We start from the raw sequence: 21,128 nt of genomic DNA, 5'->3' as shown, positions 1-21,128 counted from the left end.
TCATGAGAATATCAAAGAGCTTTCCTCAAAGATGGCCAAAGTCAATGCACTTTGGTGTTCGATTTTGAGTAGAAACCAGTGAGATGCCCCATAAAGACTCTTCTCCACCTTGGATCTTCAACACTCAGTATTTGGGGACAAATTGTCCCTACATACAAAGGTTCTATTGCAATTGAACCTTAATGTTCTTTCTTCTTGATATAATTTATGAATTTATCTATCAGGAACATAAGAAATTGCCTTACACTGTGTCAAACTATGGGTATATGCAGCTCTGTGTTGCCTGTTCATTGGGGTGGAGCCACAAAACCATTAAAGCAGCCATTAAACCATTATATCTTGATCTGGTTTGCTAGATTTTTTGAGGCACACGACTCCAAATTACCCCAATCATTTGTCCACCCCATGTAAAGGTAAGTACGATGTGGCATTATCATGCTGCCTCCATGAACAGTTTCAGATAATATGGGGCTTGCTACCTGTGCATTTATCCCCCTTGTTAGGAAGAAAAGACAGGTGGAGAGAAATGAATTAATCTATATTTGATCTTTTGGAACAATCCTATAGCTAGGCCCTGGAATTAGCACAAGAAATATGGAAAATAATAATAATAATAATAATAATAATAATAATAATAATAATTCTCAATCTTAATGGAAAGGGGACCAACTGCAAAGATTTTTTCAGCTCCAAGTACAAATGAAAAGGACCAATAATTTCTTCATCTTTTTATACTTTTTCACACAAAAATGTATTTTGTACAGAATGCAGTATTTTCTGAAAGCACACATACACAAAAATTGCAAAAGAAGTTGTGAAATAGGAAAAAAAGATATCTTGCAGTGCTTGCTGCAAGTCCATCTGACAAGGTTTTACTCTTCCTCAAACCCAAAATGTTTCGTATGTAGTAGTCTACACTAATTGATGTTACTACTCCAGGGTTTCAGGCCATATTTTTTTGGAACTCTTAATACAAAGCAGACATGCTGCAAATAAGCAATGGTCTCTCATTTAGTATTACATAAGCTTTTGGTTTTTTAAAATCTGTTTTATCTGCCTGTCATTGCTGTGCCATATGTTTACAATTTGACAATAACTTTTACCAATTCTATATCTCATGTCAACTAATTTCAAGTGGGACTCTTCACATTTTTGGACCTAATGGCTTCGGTGTTTGCAAATATGGCCCACAAAATTATTGTATTTATTGTCATCTTATTTTTACTGAATGCCGGGATTTTAACTTACTTTTTATCTCCTCTTATGGTTAAAAAATATCAATCAAAGGGTATTTTAAAATGTGTTTGGATATTTACTCTTTCCAGAGCATTCATACCTCTACAAACATCCATATTCCTCAACGAGTCATTCTTTTTTCAAATAAAAACAAAAACCAAAAGAAAACATCAATGCCAAACTTTTTTTGTGGAGTAAATGTTCCAACTAACTTCAACCAGTTTTACTTTTCAGGAAGCCCCTGACTGAACTCTTGTCTTTAGAGAACTTATTTATTAGGAGTAGTCACTATAATTGAATCTTTGCTGTCTATTTGATTCAACAGGAAGGGCAGGGTTGGGGAGGATGTTTAGTGTAAGCTGTATTGATTAACATATCTTTGTTGTGTTTGTGTGCTTTCCGGTCAGCTCCCATTCTACACGTTTCTTTGGTAAAATTTATTCAGAGGAGGTTTAACATTGAGTTCTTCTTAGGCAGAGAGAGCGTGACTTGTCCAGTAGGTTTCCTGAGTAGCTTTCCCAGATCCATTGTCTAGCACACACACTACACCAGTTCATAGATTAAGTTCTTCTGGGGAGGTCCTGCTCTTGGCCCCACTGGCCTCACAGGTGCGGCTGATGGGGACGAGGGACAGGGCTTTCTCGGGGGTGGCCCCATGGCTGTGGAACTCCCTCCTGAGTGAGATCAGGTCAGCCCTCTTCCTCCTGACTTTTCGGAGTTGCTAAAGACCTGGCTGTGGAACCAAGTGTTCGGCCCATCACAGGAATATCTAAAGTGAAAGTGAAAGTTGAACGTGCAATGACCCAGTACTGTTTATGGACAACGGCAATGTCTTTGTGTGATATATGATGTTATTTTATGTGATGTGTTTAATAATGTTTAATGTTTAATCAGGGAAGGGTAAATTTTGATGTTTTATACTTTTTTTATCGATAGAACTGAATTGTTACCAACACTGTGAACTGCCCTAAGTCCCCTTCAGGGTTGAGAAGGGTGGTATACAAATAAATAATACACAAGATCGCTATACATAAATTTGGTGTTGTTATATGTGTATTTGCCTTATACAAATTCATGAATTTCATTGGGTTTTCTTAGGCAAAGAATACAGGCAATCCCCAAGTTACAGACATCCAACTTACATATGACCCATACTTAAGAACAGGGCTGAGACAAAAAGAAGTGAGAGAAATCTACCCCTAAAAGAGTTATCATGGGGAAAAGGCATCTCCACTGAAGCTTTAACACCAATACTTCCTTCTACAACAAGCCAAATTTTCAAGATCCAATTATTTCAGGGACAGAAAGTGAGGTGAAATCTTCTGAACAGGGGCACAGACAGCAAAACTCCACAGGGATATTAACCCTTCCCTATGCTATCCAAAGTGTGTGTGCTGCGGGGTGAGTTACAATTAAAATGTACCTTATTGTGACCTACATAAATTTCAACTTATGAACAAACCTATAGAACCGATCTTGCCTATAAGTCGGGGACTGCCTGTACTTAGGTGATTCTGTCAGTTTGATCCTCTGAATGTAGCCGACAGCACCTGATATATGTTGATTGTCTCCTATCCAGGGCTGATTCTGCTTAGCTTTTATGATCAGGCAGGATCTGATGCCTTTAGTGTACTTAGTCCATTTGATTGCTATCCTTTATGTTAAAAACATCATTGTATAATGATGGAAACAGAAACAAGGACTAAGTTCTTGTGGGTCTTTTCGGGCTATATGGCCATGTTCTAGAGGCATTTCTCCTGACGTTTCGCCTGCATCTATGGCAAGCATCCTCAGAGGTGAGGTCTGTTTGGTAACTGGGAAAAGAGTTTAACAAGGACATTACTCTTTTTTTTTTGTAAAAAGGAAAGAATCATAAAACAAACCTGAAGACCAATGGGTCCTGGTGGACCAGGGAAACCTCGTGGACCTTCATCACCTTTTTGCCCAAACATCCCTTGCTGTCCTCTTGGGCCAGGCTCTCCATCACCTCCCTAGCAGATTTAAACAGACATAATGAGTCATGAAACAAATGAACAACAGCAGCAGTAGCAGCAGCAAAAGCCCTCCTCTACTAATCTCACTTATGTTCTAATGCTAAATTATGTGGCACTAAAAGCAATGGAATTTAACTGCACACTTAGTTATTTATTTGTTTATTATGCATTAGAAATACTCCCCTGCATCCCATTTGCACAAATCCTGAAGCAGTTTACGCCACTATAATAAATAATAAAATGACTCAACAAAAATCGAGTTATCTAATATATATATGAGGGAATTCCAACGAGATCACAAATGGCAGCAAGCCAAGGCAAAACAGCCTTTTCTCAATAGCTGAAACACATCACCATCAAGGCTTTCTGTACTACAGAGAGGACATCTTTTGCTTAGTATTTGGAATTATTTTATTCTTGCTATTTGGCTCACTCTTAGCAATTAAAGTGGTATGGAAGTACAAGAAGAGGAAGATACGTGAAATCTCCTTTTTATTTTATTCTTGCTGTTGTTTGCTTGACTGTTAGCAATTAAAGTGGTATGAAATTGCAACAAGAAGGAAATACATGTTGTTTTATGGATAAATAAATAAATGCATTAAACCATGTGGTGGGGATAAGAATCAGCTTTATAGAAAGACAGTGGCACTGTGTGATTGTATTCTGACTCATTCACTCAGCAATTACAGTGAACTAAAGACTCGTGTTCTCCAGAAACAATTAAAGTAAGTGGCCCAGTCATAATAAAGTCAGCAAATGAGATTTTGTTATGTACTTTATTGATCAGCTATTTTGCTGAGAGTTGGCAGATGCTGGTTAATTCTAATACAAGCATATTAGAATTGTTAGAAAACAGTGAGGTTCTTAACCTATTGGCTGTGTTATTTCTGAAATGTCCAGAGAATGGTGGAAAAATACTACACATAGGTTTGGACTACAATTCTGAAGACTGCATCAAAATCCCATTGACTTCAGATACAGTTCAGCAACTAAACGATGTGCGTGATTGTAACATTTATTCTATCATTGCAAGTAAGTCTATAGAAATTACAATCTTGCAAAGCAGACATTTTAAAAAAGGCCATAAAACAGTCTGCAAGTCCAGTTCTCTATCACAGTAAAGTCATAGAAAGTATCTATTACAGCACACTGCATATAACAGTATCAATACTGCTCTATTGTTAAATAAAAGGATAACATTCGATGCTGAGTATACAAAGCCACAATAATGGCTTGGTGCTTTCTTTCAAAGAGATCTAAAACTATAGGTAAATGTTACACTCTGTGTCTTTGGAAAGATCTGAAGTGAAGAAAGCATCCAAACAGCAAATCTGATTGCTATCCAATTAAAGACCCAGGCTGCATCTGCACTGCAGAATCAATGTAATTTAAGATCACTGTATTTATTCAATGCTATGGGATTATGGTAGTTGCAGTTTTACATGGTGTTTTCTGCCAAATAACTCCATAGCATTGAACCATGTCAATTTTTTCATCATGTCAGAAGCGACTTGAGAAACTGCAAGTTGCTTCTGGTGCAAGAGAATTGGCTGTCTGCAAAGACTTTGCCCAGGATACGTCCAGATGTGTTACCATTCTGTGGGAGGCTTCTCTCATGTTTCCACATGAGAAGCTGGAATTGACAGTTGGGAGCTCACTCCATCTCACAAATTCGAACCGCCAACCTTCAAGTCAGCTGTTCAGCAGTCACAAGGGTATAACCCATTGCACCACCGTGGCTCCTTACCATGTCAATTAAAGTGGTGTCAAACTGCATCATTGTAGTTGCATCTCCACTGTATCAGTTGGCTATAACAAATGACTTAATGGATAGCTGAAAACAGTGACTGGATTTAGGTCTAAACACCTACATTTCATTTATCACATTATTACTATTTTTAAAATAAGTAAAAAGTCAGAAAGAAGATCAATGTAATTTGCTGGTAATTAATAATTAAGTGAGGAAGAATATATTGGAAATATCTATTCTATCTGTAAACCACCAGCATAGACTTTACTGAGGCAAATCATTTCCCCAGTTTTCTGCTCTTACTCAGGCCTTTTAATAGTTTCGCTCCTATAAGGCAAAAGCAGGAGTGTGTTGACCCAGAACTGGAACCTGAAGCGTGGAATTACACACACACACAAAGCCTTGAGGAGGATCTTCTTCATTTTAAGGTACATACATTGTGCCTGAGGTTCTGGTATAAGTAATGAGGATTTGGGGAAAAGGTACTCATTTGCTATGCACAACAAGGAGGATACTTACAGCTATACCAGGAGCACCGACAGGACCTTGAAGACCTGGTGGTCCAGGAGGACCCTGAAAGAAAAAGAAAATAAGCTAAAGCTGGCATCTAAAGTCAAGCAAGTGGAGGATTCACAGGAGAGTATTTTGCATTATTCAGCCCTAATAAGCATCTCCACATTTCTTTGGAGGGAAGCTGTTGCTACTCCAAGGTCTTTTATATTCAGAGCAGTCGAGCATTATTTGCTCATCTCCCAAAGTCTTTGCCTCTTTGTCTACAATACACTGGAAACTGACATTTATCAAAGGTAATTATGCTCACAGTGTTTCAGGGTATTTCCATACAAAAATGAATCATGGCCTCTCCTAACTTTTCCAGAACTAGAAAATATCTATCTACCAATCTCTCTGCTATCAGGCCTTTTTGAGATTTAGCAAGAAAAAAAAGAGAAAAATATTTTTCTTATTTGTTGCCAAAAGAAATGCTTCCCATTAAAATCCTGTTTCCTGAATTAAATGATGATTTGTTCTCGTGATTGGCAAACTCTCCTTTCTGTGCTAATTTTCATAATAAACATCCATCTGCCTGCCTGCCTATCAATTATCTACCTCCTTTCAAAACTCTACATTTCAGTAGAGTAGGCACTCAATTGTTCTCTCTCAGTTCTCATCCAAAAGGCATGACATAAAAGGATAAGGACAGTAGAGGAAAAACATAAAACGTACTTGCTCTTACAACAGGGTACTAGATTAGAAGGTGCTAAAATGGAGCTGATTATTCTGTAGAACTGTTTTAGCATCCCTTTCTCTGTATTGTCATATCTGTTGAAGAGGTAGAGGAAAGTACTCAGCAAGATCAACAAAGTGGCCCTGCTTTCTTTTTCCTCTGCTACAGACTGATGGAATGACATACAAAGTGAAAATGTGCATGTCACAGGTTTGTCTACATTGGCCCTGGGACACTCAAGAGTTTGCTGGAAACTCTAGTATATCCTGGGGTTTTGGGACAGTTTGGACAAGAATTTGAATTAACCTGCAGCCTACATAGATGCAGTGCTATCACTTTTTCCCTGTGCTCATCAGTGCGAGGAAAGGGGTGAATCTGCTATCTCCAAAGTATTTGACAAAAATGGAAGGAGACATTCACCCACTATTGACTTTGTTGTATGTACCTGGTATGTTCTACAGAAAGTCTTAGGGAACCCAAAATGTTATCTGGGTTTATAAAATGTGCCCACACTGTCATGTTACACATCAACAGCAGCTGATGAGGTGCACTTCCTTGTTCCCCATCTTTCCATTAGAATTGATCAAATTTAGGGGAGCATTGGCATGACCTGAGATAGCAAAACTCAAAGATGGATACTTTCTCCAACTAAAAAGACAAGGGCAGGTTATTCCCATGGATGGCCATCTGTCATGAGTGCTTTGGTTGTGCATTTCCTGCATGGCACAGGGTTGGACTGGATGGCCTTTGTGGTCTCTTCCAACTTTACAATTCTATGATTCTGTAATCAATTGAGACTTCCTTCCATTTTTGCTCCCACATACAGGACATGTACATTTAGGAAACTATAACTATAACATAAGTATTCAGGGTCCCGAGTGTGTGCTTAAAATTAGAAATGGGAAAGAAGCTAAGCTGTATGCATATATTTAGTGCATCATAACATTTAGTCAAAAAAATCCTAGATGTTGTAGCTAGCAATTGGCAGTTGTGAGACATGATGGGACCTGCAGCTGGAGGACCAAATGACTCTCATCCACAATCTAGGGGTGGTTTTACACAGACATAATGTGGGCCTGAACCAGCATTGGAAACCTGGTTCTGGCCTGCATAATGGCCCAGCATAGCACGCTGAGGTGCCTCAGCAGTGAGAGGATGTCCACTTTTCCAAGCTGCATGGAAGCTGGTTTGGCTCCACTTCTCCCCCATCCTACTTCTCCCAAGCTCCTTTGCCAGTCATACAACATGAAATCAGGAAGAGCTACAGACAAGCACCAGGTAGGTCCCATTGTATCAGCTGTAGTTGGAAGCAGTGAGGTGGGAGAGGGTGGAATTGGACAGCCATCCCACATCCTTGGGCTGCCTGTGCCTGGGGAGTGCAGGATGGCTGTCGAGACCCCCATTATCGGTTCTGCATAGGAATCGACTGCGAGTGTCTTGCTCAAACATACTGGGGTTTTTGATATAAGTATTCATTTAGTCATTCATTTAATTAGTCATTCAAATGTCATAAAAAAGAAAGGAAAGGGAAATAATTGCCAGAGGAAAAGTAACAAGATACCCACATTTTCTCCTTTGTCACCTTTGCTCCCCTTCTGACCTGGTTCTCCAATTTCACCCTGTAATAGAAAGAAAAGTGTGACATTTCTCCTTTAGAAAAGCTGGCTTTTCAGTTAACTGTGTCAATACTGTAGTACTTTTAAATGTCATCTCATTATTCCTTCTGCTTTATGCCACAAATTTAAGAGTGAAGGCCTAAGGAGGGCAATTTTACATTGATCAACCACATTTTGGAATGACAGATTAGAACATGCATTGACTGCTGTGGCTCAAAGCACAACATGGCCTCATGTCAAAACCTACCATAATTGGATTTTAAAGGGAGGACCCTCACTGCCATTTCTTTCACTATAAAATAATTGTGAGTGATCAGCTGAAGGTGAGTTCCTCCTCCTGTGCACAAACAGCATCACAATTCAGATTATAGGCAATTAACGAGAAATAATTATTGCTTTTGGCTATATTTGGATGATTCTATCAGAGCTTAAAATGCCAACATGCAAATGAATGTTCTGCGTGGGCACATAGCTCTTTGCTCCTCCCTTTGCAAGGACTGCTATTAGAGGAAGTATCAAATATTAGTTTCCCATTCAATCCAAACCAGAAAACGATGGCTGCCAGCTGCCAAACATGTTGATGAGCCGGGCTTGGTTTATTCAAACCCAGTTTCCTGATTTAAACGAAATAGAAACCTGTGATAGGCTGCAATTCCACATGTATTCAGGTGTTGCACAAAGGCAGGAACCAGAGGATGTACGCCTTCGCACAAGTCACTCAAATTGTATTCCATTTTATTACACCATAAAACCATGGAAGCTCAGGGATTGAGCACAGTTAATTTAATTTAATTTATTTACTTACTATATTTCTATACCTCCCCTCTCAACCTGGAGGCGACTCAAGGCACCCCTGCTCAGGCTTTTCACATTGCTTACTGTGAAATGCAATTGCCCAAATCAGTGCAGTAGAAATTTCAGCTGCATGGTAACAGGTCTGCAATGTATCCATGAGTCTTCCCAATGTATGTGGCAAAAAGTAGCATTTGCATAAAAGCAGTGAGCAGAAAACAATAAGGTTCACTCTTTTGTTTTCCACCACTTTTCCTTTGTAGTTCCTCCTCCCAACCAAGATCCTAGCTGTGTTTCTTGAACAATTAAGATAGCTTCACGTTTGGATTGAGGAAAAGGAAAATGTCCTGGGGGCCCTTACATGGAAAAATGTTCCTCTAAAGGACATGTGGTGGCATTATTTGCTATATTTTCAAGGTTCTGGGACATCCTGAGAGCTAAAATAATTGTCACTTTGCCCACTCTTGCAGTTCACCAGAGGCCCCCAAACTAAGCCCCACAGGCCAGATATGGCCCATCAAGGTAATTTACCCAGCCCTCACTCTAAACTTTAGACTTAAGGTCACCCAAAGTCTGAAATGGCTTGAAGGCACACAACAACAATCTTAATAAACTTGGCCATCTCATTAGCCAAATGCAGGCCGACACTTCCCATTGAAATACTGGGAAGTTGATGCTGGTTCTTCATTTTAAATATTGCATTGTTCTTTCATGTTTTTTGCACTACAAATAAGATATTTCAGTGTGCATAGGAATTCATTAATTTTTTCAAACTATACTCTGAACACCCCCCCCCCCTTAAAAAAAGGCCTGAGGGACTGGGAACTGGTCCTCTGTTTAAAAAGTCTTAGGATCCCTGCATTAGAGAAATACATTTTTGGCAGTGAAGAACTGACCTTGTCCCCGTCTTCTCCTGGTGAACCAGCTGGACCAGCAGGGCCAGGAAGTCCAACAGGTCCTTGTATTCCATCACGTCCAGCAGGGCCCTGAGGACCTTTTTCACCCTGTTTTTTTAAAAGACAAATCAATTATTATCCATCCTGTTAGATATTAATGGGCAGTGTAGGACACTAAACACATTGAAGGAAATATACTAATACATCAACCAATGATGTTATTAGCCATACATTTCAAAGTAGGCTCATTGAATCAAAACTTGGATAAAATGTGACTTAAAGTTAGGAAAGTTCTGGATGGCTTTAAGGGAATCGTTGTCTCTATGTATAGTGATCTCTGTAGCCTCATGGCCCTCTTTGAAGACTCTTCTCTGTATCCACCTGCCATCTGAAGTTAGCTGGATGTTTACAGGAGACTTTTGTCTTCTTCATTGTGGTGCTCCATCTTTGAAATCATTAGCTTGATGCTATTTCAATGTCAGGTGAAGATCTTTTTAAAAATATGTCCCTAGGCTTTATTTGAAAGGTGAATATAGATCTTTTTTATGTATGCTGCTGAATGATATTATCACTTTTAACTGCTCCTTCTTGCCATTTTGTATAATGGGCACTTGCTATAGCACATTCATTTTTGCCTGTATGTATGCATGAGTGTTATATTATTCTGTTCTAAGGTGCCCTGGAAGATTTACATAAAAATATTTTAAATACAAATAAAGATAAAAAATGAATTCAAAAAATATATTTCACAAACTTTATCGACTGAAAGCTAGCATTCCATTTCAAAAATGAAAATACATTCTTGATGGGGATGTGCTTATCAATAATCTATATTATTTAATATGAGGATACTCAGGAAAATTAACAGTAATTTTGAACATAAGTGGTTTGCTGTTATTATTATTTGCAGAAACATTTTCACACACATGTGTGATCAGAATTTGAAAGCAACTAACAGTAAATAATGTATTAATCCAACTCTTAATTTCAATTAGAGTAGTTACATTAAATCAATGGGAATATAGAAATGTTGATTTACCATGTTTCATAATTCAAATCTAGTCCAGACTTCCAGTGTAGTTATTTGTAATTAGGTCTTTTTACAATAACTAAGCTATGTATAGGCAATTAGGCATACAAAGCTTCTGACAGGGAAGTTCCATTTTATAAAGGCTTTTCATGACTAGGTAGCTGTGAGTTGTTTTGGGTGGTATGGTCATGTTAGGAGAAGAAATCTTTGGCGTCAGATTGCAGAAGTGCATTGTAGCAAATAAAATAGTAAAGTATGGGTTGAGAAGGTGATAATATTGTAGATGTGTGTCTGCCTTCAACACATAAGGTAAATAGATGCCTCCAAAATCTCTAACTGAGCATATAAGATAATTATACTTTGCTAGAGGACTGTGTTTGGTCTGGAGGGTCACAAATAGTGGGTAGTAGTCTTAAGCAAGACCTCCACATTTCAACATGAAGCGGGATAATGAAGAAGGAGGTTCAGATGAGGTGACAAGAATGACCATGTTGAAATCAAATAAATGATACTTTGGAATAAATTTTACTTGTGAATGGTGCTTAAACCAGGTCCCTTGAGCTCAATATTTTTACCATGCTATAATGCAAACAGATTTATCTTTTAGTTGCCCAGTGGGTAAATATCTAGATGGAATTTAAACTGTGCATCCCAAACCATCTAATGTCTGGGAGATAAGCGAACAGTTTAATTGATTATCTCCAGAAAATGAAGCTTTAATTATATATCTGAATTCATATTGTTGTGTCTCTGTGTACTATTTTAACACACAATTCAAACAACATGTTTCATATACATTTTCCAGAAAATCCCTGCTGTTATCACTATCACAGTTCCATTTGCACCTTATTTTCTTTCCCTCTTCCTCATATCTGTCATCTGTTACCAACTCCACTCTGACTTTTTCTGTCACTCCACATCCAATCCTTGAACTATATTGCTTCCTCTCTTTGTTCACCAATCCACTATCCTAACCTTCTTTAAGTGCTTTGTAAAATCCAGAATGCAAAATGACTTTCATTTTGGCAGGCAAACACCACAGGTTGATAACTAAAAAAATATGTTTTTTGATCTACTATGCCTTTGCCCAAGAAGCATTCACTGCTCACATTATCTGCACCCTTGCTGCCACCTAAATCTCACCACATCCATCTTTCCTTCTCATTTGCAGTCTTGGCTGCTCTGTTTCAGCTGCTATCTCCTTTGTCTCTGGGGGGAAAAACTTCTGAGCAGAGACTGTCAACCTTCTGTATTTTCATTAAATACTAAGTAGCAACTTTCTTATTTTTGAAGTTTGTTATTATCACATTTATCCTGTTTGGGAATCAGAAAGCATTTAACCAATGAAGGAAGGAGAGTGCGTATGGGGAAGCAAAGCAATAATAAAAGAGCAAAACATAAGCAAGGGTTTAAATTAAACCTGCACTGAAATATTTAACCCAGGATTTTTTTTTGTCAAATCTGGGTGTGCAGCATCCACCTTCCTTATAATACTTTTCAGACTTTGCCCTATTCTGATAGGTTGGGGAAGCTGAATTGGCCTCATACTTTTGGTGATGGAATTAGAAACATTTTTGAAGAAGGATGAGTGCTTACATATGCTTCTGCCATTACTTCAGGAAAGCTTCGGTGTTATTAAAATGAGAATGCTTCAGCCCTCCCCATCTCCCCCCCCCCCCCGGCAGTAATGACACAGTAATGACACAACGCTGTTGTGATTCAGCGTCTGTCTCATGTACCTACTAGTAGTAGTAGAAGGAAGCGACGTTTGGAAGCAGAAGACGCCCAGCAGCAGCTGAAGCGTATTAGAGACTTGTTCTTAGAGCCTACAGATGAGGAGGATTTCGAGGGGTTTACTCGCGAGGAAATGGAGGTGGAGGATTACCGCGGTGTAAAGCGAGTAGCAAGCAGCTCGGATAGTGATGTGGGATCTGTTTCTAAACGCCTTAGAGATGTAGCTGATTGTGAGGAGTTTGACAGCGAAGAGGAAGAGCTGGACTGGACCAAGGTTCAGGAAGTGCTAGATGTGGTTAATGCTCCCACCTCTAGCGATGAGTTTCTGGGTTTTACTGACACTTGGGTTTCAGATACTACTTTGCAGGATGCAGTCCCAAGTACAGAATGGCAGCAATGGAGAAGTCGGGATTCACCTGTGGAGATGGACGCACCTGAAAGTAACTCCAGCGACTCGGATGAGATTTAAGGAGCAGTTTGGGAGTAGACTAGTTGCAGAGTTCAAAGTGTCGTGATACCGTGTGCCTTGTGTTTAACTCTTGCCCTGAGTACCTGCTTTCAGCTTCGTGGATTCCTGTTTGTGTGGACGACCCTGCCTGGAACTGGATTCGTGAGTCTCATCTCCTGCCCTGACCCTCGGACTGCCTGACCACTCTACACTTCCGCTTATCCCTTGGTGACTTCGTTGGACCGCTCCTCATGCGGATTCCTGTTTGCTGTTTTGTTTGGACTTAGAATAGACTGAGTTTCTGCTGCTGAAATCAAGCGTTTCTGCCTGTGTTTGTTGCTTTCCTTTTCCCAGCGAGGACTGACTGGGACTTGGTTTGTTTACATTCTTGCAAGCCGCAAGCCCTTTTGTGTTTACAGCTCTGATTTAAGAGCCCTTTTTCTTATGTTAATGGACATTAAAGACCTTTGTTTAACTCCTTAACTGCCGTCTTGCCTTGCTGGTCCGCCTGGGTCTTGACAATGCAGTAATGACACAACGTTTCACAACTCTCTTCAACTTTGAGAAGTTTGCGGAACATAAAAGAGTTGAATCATTACAATTGAGAAGGTACCACCTTCCCCAAGTATCACCAAATCATTTTAACTCCCCATATTTTGAAGAGGAAGAATATCAGTGTATGATGTAGGGATTCAGCAATAATGCAGTTTATATTGTTATTAGAATTTTTTTAAAGCCTGGCATCAAAATTTTGCCTGACATGTTGCCTCAGAGCAGATGGCATCAAAATAGATACCAGACCAACTTCCCAGAAGGATTTATTCCAGCCTCAAACATCCCAATTGAAAAGGACCTTAATTCTGTCACCATCCATTTCACTTCTCAAAGCTTGGCATCCAAGAAGGATCTTAACTAGCTGAAATTTTCAAAAGATCAAAGGTGGCTGTTCATACAACATATCAACTGTGGAGCAGAACAAACAACTCCATATCTGTATGCGTGTCCACAATGCCCTGCCTCATGCACAGATGAAGAATTGTTAAAATTGTTTGGTCTAAAATTATTCAGTCACTTGTGCCCCCTCTATTTTAACAGTTTTATACTTGTTTTATTTGTGCAATGCTTTTAACATGAAAAATTAATAATGCAGCATATTACAATGGTCTAATATAGGGTCTGTCTACCCTCGCCACTATCTCAAAATTAGGCTAGAAATCACTCCCAGACATCCTTGTGATGTTCAGAGATTTCCAGCATCTAACATGGGGCTAAATGGTTTTACTTCACATTAGCAGACGTCAGGGAACAATCTACAGTTTTCCTAAAATGACAAAGCACCACCACATTTAGTCACTGGTGTAAATGGTTGGTAACTGATTGGTCATTGGTCATTGGTAATTGATTGGTCTTCTCATCAGATGACTCCAGGCCATTGCTGGGTGCCTTTGCTGATGTTAGCAAAGATGCTTGTAAACTTAGTTGAAAGAATGAGAGAAAGGAGAGGGATTGTCACCTCTATTTTCTAAGTAATATGGGTCTCTCTACTGTTATGAGAAGAGGCATCTGGCAATGACCAGGGGCTCTCCAGTTGGTCCAAGCCAGGTTTGGTCCAACTGGATGGTCGGGACTCCATCCTTCTGTTACAGAAGTGCTTGTGTAGCTAGGTACCCCTGGAGCTGATCCAGAATATTACTGGCCCCAGATTTTGTGGGCTTAGTAGATGGGCCCTTAGAGGTATTCTCCTGCAAGTGTTATATTTATACCCTAAATGAGTGGCTATAAAAAGACAAAGCTAGAAAAAAGAGTTTTAGATCATAGTACAGACTTCCATCTGATTCTTTTCAGAGTGTTCCCAGACCTTTCAAATATCACATTCACAGATCCACTTTGACAGTGAAGTCAGAGCATTCAAGGTTTCTATGAACTTTACTCCTGGTTACTTACTTAGGCAAGATAAGGACTCATACATATAAATGACAAAATCCAGAAAGTTACCTTGCAAACCATCTTAAACTGTTATAAGAATCCTGCATTTCAGGATTTCAATACCTTTTTTATGATAAGTGCAATAGAAATAAGAGTCAGAAAATAGAAATGAAAATACAGATAATATATCCTGTTAGAGATTACTGATGAAAATACAAATAAAATATATAGGAAAAGAAATAATAAAAAACTCTCATGAATACAATTTCCCAATCTTACAGTATATCAGATAAGTTGTCACTGTAATATGGTTAGTGTCACAGCAGTAAAACTGAGGAAGAATGGAATGAAGCATGCTACAAGAAGCCATAACTGGCTGAAAGCCCGAATGGAAATACGTCATCCTGCAACATTTTAATGTTAGTTCCTTTTGTGTTTAAAATAAAAATAAAGCAGTTTCGATCAGCATATTGCGAGCACTGAGAACTCACTGAGGTGCCTTCCACACAGCTGTATAAAATCCACACTGAACTGCATTATATGGCAGTGTGGACTGAGGTAATCCAGTTCAAAGCATATACTGTTGATTATCTGCCTTGATATTTTGGGTTGTATGGCTGCGTGGAAGGGCCCTGAGTGAAAGTTCTGCTAAGTGGATTTAAACATTGTATCTAAAATATTTTTTCTATAAATAATGGAGCCACTTTCTTCACTGTCCTATATCCCAGGATCTGATCTGCTTTAAACTGGATTATATGAGTCTCCACTGCCAAGTAATCTGGGATAAAAAATCTGGGATCAGATCCAGGGATATAGGGATCTGAAAAAGGGGTCTGAGTAGCTCTTTAGGGGAAAAAAATCTGATTTTTGAGAAAGAGGCCACATAATTTTATAGTATTTGCCTTTGTTTAAAGTCCAAGTCTTTGTTTATAAAATACTTATATTTGGTTATAACAAAGATCATTCTTGTTTATACTTTTAGGAATGGTGGGCCACTTCCATGGGTTTTTAAGAGTAACTGTTTGAAGTGACTCTTCTCACAGTGTGTATGTTTTAAAATGTTTTACTTTTTTTAAAAAAAATGTTTTAACAAGTTTATTTCAAATTATGCCTTAATTTTATTGTGAGGTGTTTTAGTTGATCTTACATAGGATTTGGAAACTTGGCATATAAATGGCAAAGTGTTTTTCTATTTAGGTTAGGTGTAATATAACTGGGCATGGGTGAAACAACAGGATGGGGCCTAATAAGAAGCATAGTTTAAAATTTAGGTCCAGACCAAGGTTGCCACTTTGACTCTGAACTGAGTTAGATGAGATCATCCTTCTACTATGCAAGAGCCAAGAATAGATCTTTGCTTCTGCAATATTCAGTAGAAAATGTGAGATCTTTGTCACGGCCAATCTGAATGCAGATTAACTGGGTTAATAGATTCAGCTTTTATCACATGGTTTCACAGCCAAAGTCCAGCTGTGATGTAACAACATTATGATAACAGGGATGTTCTACCAGATCTCAAGCATGATGGATCAGCCATAGCATTATTTTATAACAGCTAATCCCATTCTTGTGTCTTGGTAACCCGTTTGCAATTATAGAATATTTTTTCTTTGAATAAAATCATATTCTGAAGTGCTTTTCAAACTCTTTTCAAGTTTAAAATACTGACTGTAACACATGGCAGAGTAGTTTGGGGGGGGGGGGGGTTGTGTGAGGGAGTCTCTGGTGATGAGTTCTGGCCATACCCTGGAGGGTTTTTCCCTATGGGAAGTTTATCTCTCTCTCTCTCTCTCTCTCTCTCTCACATACACACACACACACACACATACATATACACAGACAAACACATATACACACAAACACACACATATGCGTTTGTGTGTGATCTAGACTTATATAGTTTAGCTTATACTAGATAATAAGTAAGAGTTATGTGAATATGACATTGAACTTCACACACAAAGGCAGCTTCCCTAAGAGGGATATGTCCATTTTTCTATGTGAAGCTTTTCACTTAAGAATTACACTAGAATAAAAAAACAGCAGGGAGTAGTAGTAACTAGTAATGAAATCTGATGGGTTAAAATGAAAAATAAAGGAACACTTCATAAAGTTGAGCATTAGGGCACTAAGTTAAAATCAAAGCTATGGTTTGACAATACATTTTATAATCAAAGGCCACCACTATTGTGCACATAATTATCAGCTTTGTTTAACCCTTCTCCTTAGGCCTTAGGGTTTGATAAAGTGTGCCAGAAAATGTCATTGAATTTAATTAAACTTCTCCACTACTCCACTGTAAATAGAAAGGGAGTATGCTGGGCACATATGCAATAGAAAGGTATTGGAGTGTGAAGAACTAACATTATTGGATATGAAAAGCAATAACTTCTGTAATATAACAGTCTTATATGCTTTCTCTTCAGAATTACTCACCGGAGCTCCCTTTTCTCCTGCTGGTCCAGGGGGGCCCTGGGGGCCTGGACGGCCAGGCAAACCAATTGGACCAGCGGTCCCTGCTGGCCCACGTTCGCCAGGTGAACCCTGGAATAGAAAGAAAGATTGGCTATTATCACTTCTTATGAAAAAGTCTGAAATCAGGACTACTAAAGCAATGAAATGCTTCAAACAAGGTTATTATTTCTTGATGTGTCTCTGTCTGTCTCTGCCATACCTTCAAGTCATTGATGCATAGATACCTGAGCACACTGTGGATAATAAGTGAATGCTTGGGTTGTGTACTTTGGGGTATATTTAATTTTAACATGGGTGAATTAATATTAGTTAATAACTGCCTGTAGCCTTTGTTCTATACAGGATAACAGCTTCTTTTAAGCTGTTATCAGTGTACATTTGAGACACTTTAAACATGACACCCCAGGTCAAATAACAAAATGCAAGTGCATTTTTTTCTTTCACTTTCCTTCTGGTTACTCTGAAAGTTGTTTTTGAGAAAAAAAATTAATGAGGAGGGTGAACATTATCTACTTAGATTCTCATGTGTGTGTGTGTGTGTGTGTGTGTGTGTATGTTAATAAACATTGAGCAGAGGCATGAAATCTGTCACACTGAAATTACCCTGACCCCCTACCTGTCAGGAAATAAGTAGATTCCATGGGTAAAATATCATTGGTCTTTCAACTCAATGTTGTCTAACCTGATTTGGCAGTATTTCTTCAAGGTTTCAGACAGATGAACTTATCAACCCCTTCTGGAAAGACAGAACTTGGGGCCTTCTGTATTCATAACATGTGGTTTGCCAATGTACCATCAGAAACACATATCTCAAAGGCCAATTTCAAAAGAGGTTGAAAAAGATTTATATGGGTTTTTTTCAACTGCATGAAGGGTGTAAATCTCTCCTTTTTCATTCTGGTAGGTGATAATGCAAAACCTCAAGCTTCTGTACTAGTAAAGAGTTTGTGTTTATATAAGTGTGCATTTGTAATGAAAATATTTGCACTTGTGATTACCCCTTTTTTTCTTTCTGTCTGTCTGTCTTTCTGTCTGTCACTTTCTGTCTGTCTTTCTGTCTGGGCACAAATTGAGATTTTTACATGGAGAATGATAGCAACTGTCATTCCCATAGACTTTAAAAAATGAGAAATGGATAAGCTGGTTATATGGCATCAGTGGGCACTTCTATGCTTTCTATGAAGGTGTTTTGTTTCACCAACAGAAAATAGACTTAAAAAAAAACCTCCTGCACAAGTTGCAAAAAAAAAAACCCCTTTGTTTCACTCTCATATAGATGCAAAAGGATCTTGTCGCACCTCAGATATTAATAGAGAGAACTAAGTTTGTAGCACGAGGTTTTGTAGATTAAGGGTGCTTCTACATCAACTCTAAAAACAGGCCTGAACTAAAGTCCCAGAAACCACTTTGAGCCCAGTTGGCTGCTCTAAATAGTTTTTCTGAGCCACAGTCACAGGACCCAGCAAAGGCCTGCTGGACTTCAAGGGTAAGGAAGGTATCTGTGTTGCCACCAATGACAAAGGGGAGGGAACCATTTGCAGCTGTCTGCACTATCCCTAACTTGGGGGGCAACCAGAGCCTGCTTCAGGATGTACGTTTTCCTCCAAATTAGTTTAACTTGGGGTAAAGACATATATCAGTTTTTCCCTGTGTTCTTTACCCAAATTTTGTAAAAATGTATTAAAATTTTAAAAATCTCTTGGGAAACTGTGCATGACTTTGAGTTGAGTGTGGTTTGGCACTCAGGTGGAGGACTGAAAAATATAACAAAATGGGTCAAGGGTGAAGCAATGTTATTGATTCCACAGTACATAATCTGTCAAAAATATGATGCTTCTTTTTTAAAAAAACTGTTGCCAAAAAGGGAAGAAAGCAGAATAACAACTGATTTTAGGTAATAAGAAAATCAACTTACAGATAACAGAATAGCTGACTTTGGTCCACGAGATGTTTTGGACTTCAACTCCCAGAAATGCTTAGCTTGCTGGACTTCTGGGAGTTAAAAGTCCAAACATCTGAAGGAGCAAAGTTTGAGACTCAATGGGATGGCTGATGATTTTCCAAGAATTTCAAATTTCTAGCCCTTTAACATTCTGAAGATCTTTCTCTTTGTTTGGATTTTTCAAGATCACAGAATCCATTTGAGGTTGTCTCTGTTCCTTCTGTACTATCTAAGACAATTACCATGTGCTTGAAATACATAAGTCAGAAGCTGGATGGCAAAGGATAAAGGCTGGTCTTAAATATTAACATGGCATGACTGCAAAACATTGAAAGGGATTAAAGCTGCTTGGCTTTCATCAGGATTTCCAGAGAATGAAAATTAAATTTTATGGCAATTACAGTCTTATCCCACAGAGGTTAGTTGGTTTGTTTTGAATGCTTATTGAGAAATGTATATGATTTTAAAACTGGAGACATACATATGACTTCAAAATTGGAAAAAATCATCCCCAAACAAAAAGATAAAATACAAGCAATGGGATTCTGAACCTTGCCCTCTATGAACTTCACTGAAACAGAGGACTGAAAGATGGATTAGAAGAGTCTCACACAATACAGTTCTGGGATGTAAAATATTAACGTTATTTCCAGAAAGCTAGTATATAACATTGTATCCCTCACATATTAGTTTTTGTGTCTAATAAGTTCTTAGGATATAACACACATAAGTATGCAATACCCTACCTGAAAGTAAAAGTGATATAATCCGGTCTGGTGTGCACACAAGATTCTACTAATCTGATGCTATCACTCTCCAGCTGATGATTTCACTTTCCACTTCCTCATTGTGGGGTCAATGTTGTCTAGGGCTTCCATAGCAGTGGTGTGTTGAATTTGTTCTAGATTTTAAAAGAAGGTTTCTTGAAACTATTTTGAGGATAGATTTGCAGTTTGAATGAGAACCTGGAGCAGATTCATTACACCAATGACATGGGAGCCATCACTGTTGTGTGGACCAAATTAATACTGGATGATTCTGAAACTGGGAACAATTCTTGAGACAGGGATGGGGAACATATTGCCTTTGGGCTGGACAGGATTGGTGCCCTCCTGCAAGCAATTTAACCCTATATTCCATCTCTTCCCAGAAACCCCACTATCTAGACACTGTTTTAACCAGCATGCAGCTCAAAAAGGAAGCATTTTTGCATGTTGTGTGTGTATTGGGGGAGGGGAGCATATGATGGAGTTGGAGTCAGAAATTGACATTCAACCCCACATAGTTGTCCATCCCTAGTTCAAAGGCCTGAATGCATAGGTGTGGCCCATGGGAATTCAAGGACCATGGAAAATTTAGCAGAGACAGTTTATGGATCCTTTGCGTTTACAATCCTAGCAAAGCGTTAACCATCTTGTAAGCACCTAGACACGCTGAGCATACATGAGGAAATCTATATCATTTGTGGATTACAAAGTATCACAGTAGAAAGACTGTAAACTGGATAAAAACTGGAGATGGATCTTGTACCTTTAATGGCTGTGCAGAAAAGCAAATGTAAGCAACTACTGCTCATTACTTGGTTGCAATACAAACAGCACTTTTTCCTATATAACCATTAAAGCCACAAGAATCCTCTTTCATTTTTGATTTGATGACCTACACTATAGCCATACTGACTTGGAATTACATCAAATAGAACAAAAGTCTTTTTGAGGTCATTTGCCTAAGTCCCTTTTTCCACAGTACAGCATTGCCGCTTCTGCTGGACAATGCTTCCCTGCAATGGATTCCGATCCTTGACATGCACACAAATGTAGGCCTCTTCACAAGATTACTGTCAAAATCATCTCCTAGGCATGGCTAGCAGTTGGGTGTTCAAAAACCCCAGATCATTTGGTGCTGAGACTAGAATAGTTCACACAACAGTGGGTACTATAAGCCTTCCTCAGCATGCTGTGGGACATGCTGTCACTCACCTCAGCTACACATCAAAGAGGCCAAATGATATGACAGAGCCCATTACAATTTCTTCCTTTAATATCCCTTTTTCCCCCGAGCAGC

The 21,128-nt window shown here is 38.8% G+C and overlaps 1 protein-coding gene across 1 annotated transcript in view; it reads right to left on the bottom strand.

Annotated features, from left to right (window-relative positions):
• COL11A1 (collagen type XI alpha 1 chain) overlaps nucleotides 1-21,128 on the bottom strand; it is a 299,114-nt gene that overhangs the window by 63,091 nt on the left and 214,895 nt on the right. Inside the window, exons 42-46 of the mRNA XM_060774023.2 lie at nucleotides 17,084-17,191; nucleotides 9,510-9,617; nucleotides 7,771-7,824; nucleotides 5,500-5,553; nucleotides 3,120-3,227 (exon numbers count right to left, since the gene is read on the bottom strand). Coding sequence (XP_060630006.2) covers nucleotides 3,120-3,227; nucleotides 5,500-5,553; nucleotides 7,771-7,824; nucleotides 9,510-9,617; nucleotides 17,084-17,191 — 432 coding nt within the window. The remainder of the gene's footprint in view (nucleotides 1-3,119; nucleotides 3,228-5,499; nucleotides 5,554-7,770; nucleotides 7,825-9,509; nucleotides 9,618-17,083; nucleotides 17,192-21,128) is intronic.

Source organism: Anolis sagrei, chromosome 4 (genome assembly GCF_037176765.1).
Source record: "Anolis sagrei isolate rAnoSag1 chromosome 4, rAnoSag1.mat, whole genome shotgun sequence".
Classification (NCBI taxonomy): Eukaryota; Metazoa; Chordata; class Lepidosauria; order Squamata; family Dactyloidae; genus Anolis; species Anolis sagrei.
Note: the sequence above shows the minus strand (reverse complement) of the source record. Positions and strands in the feature narration are given on the sequence as shown.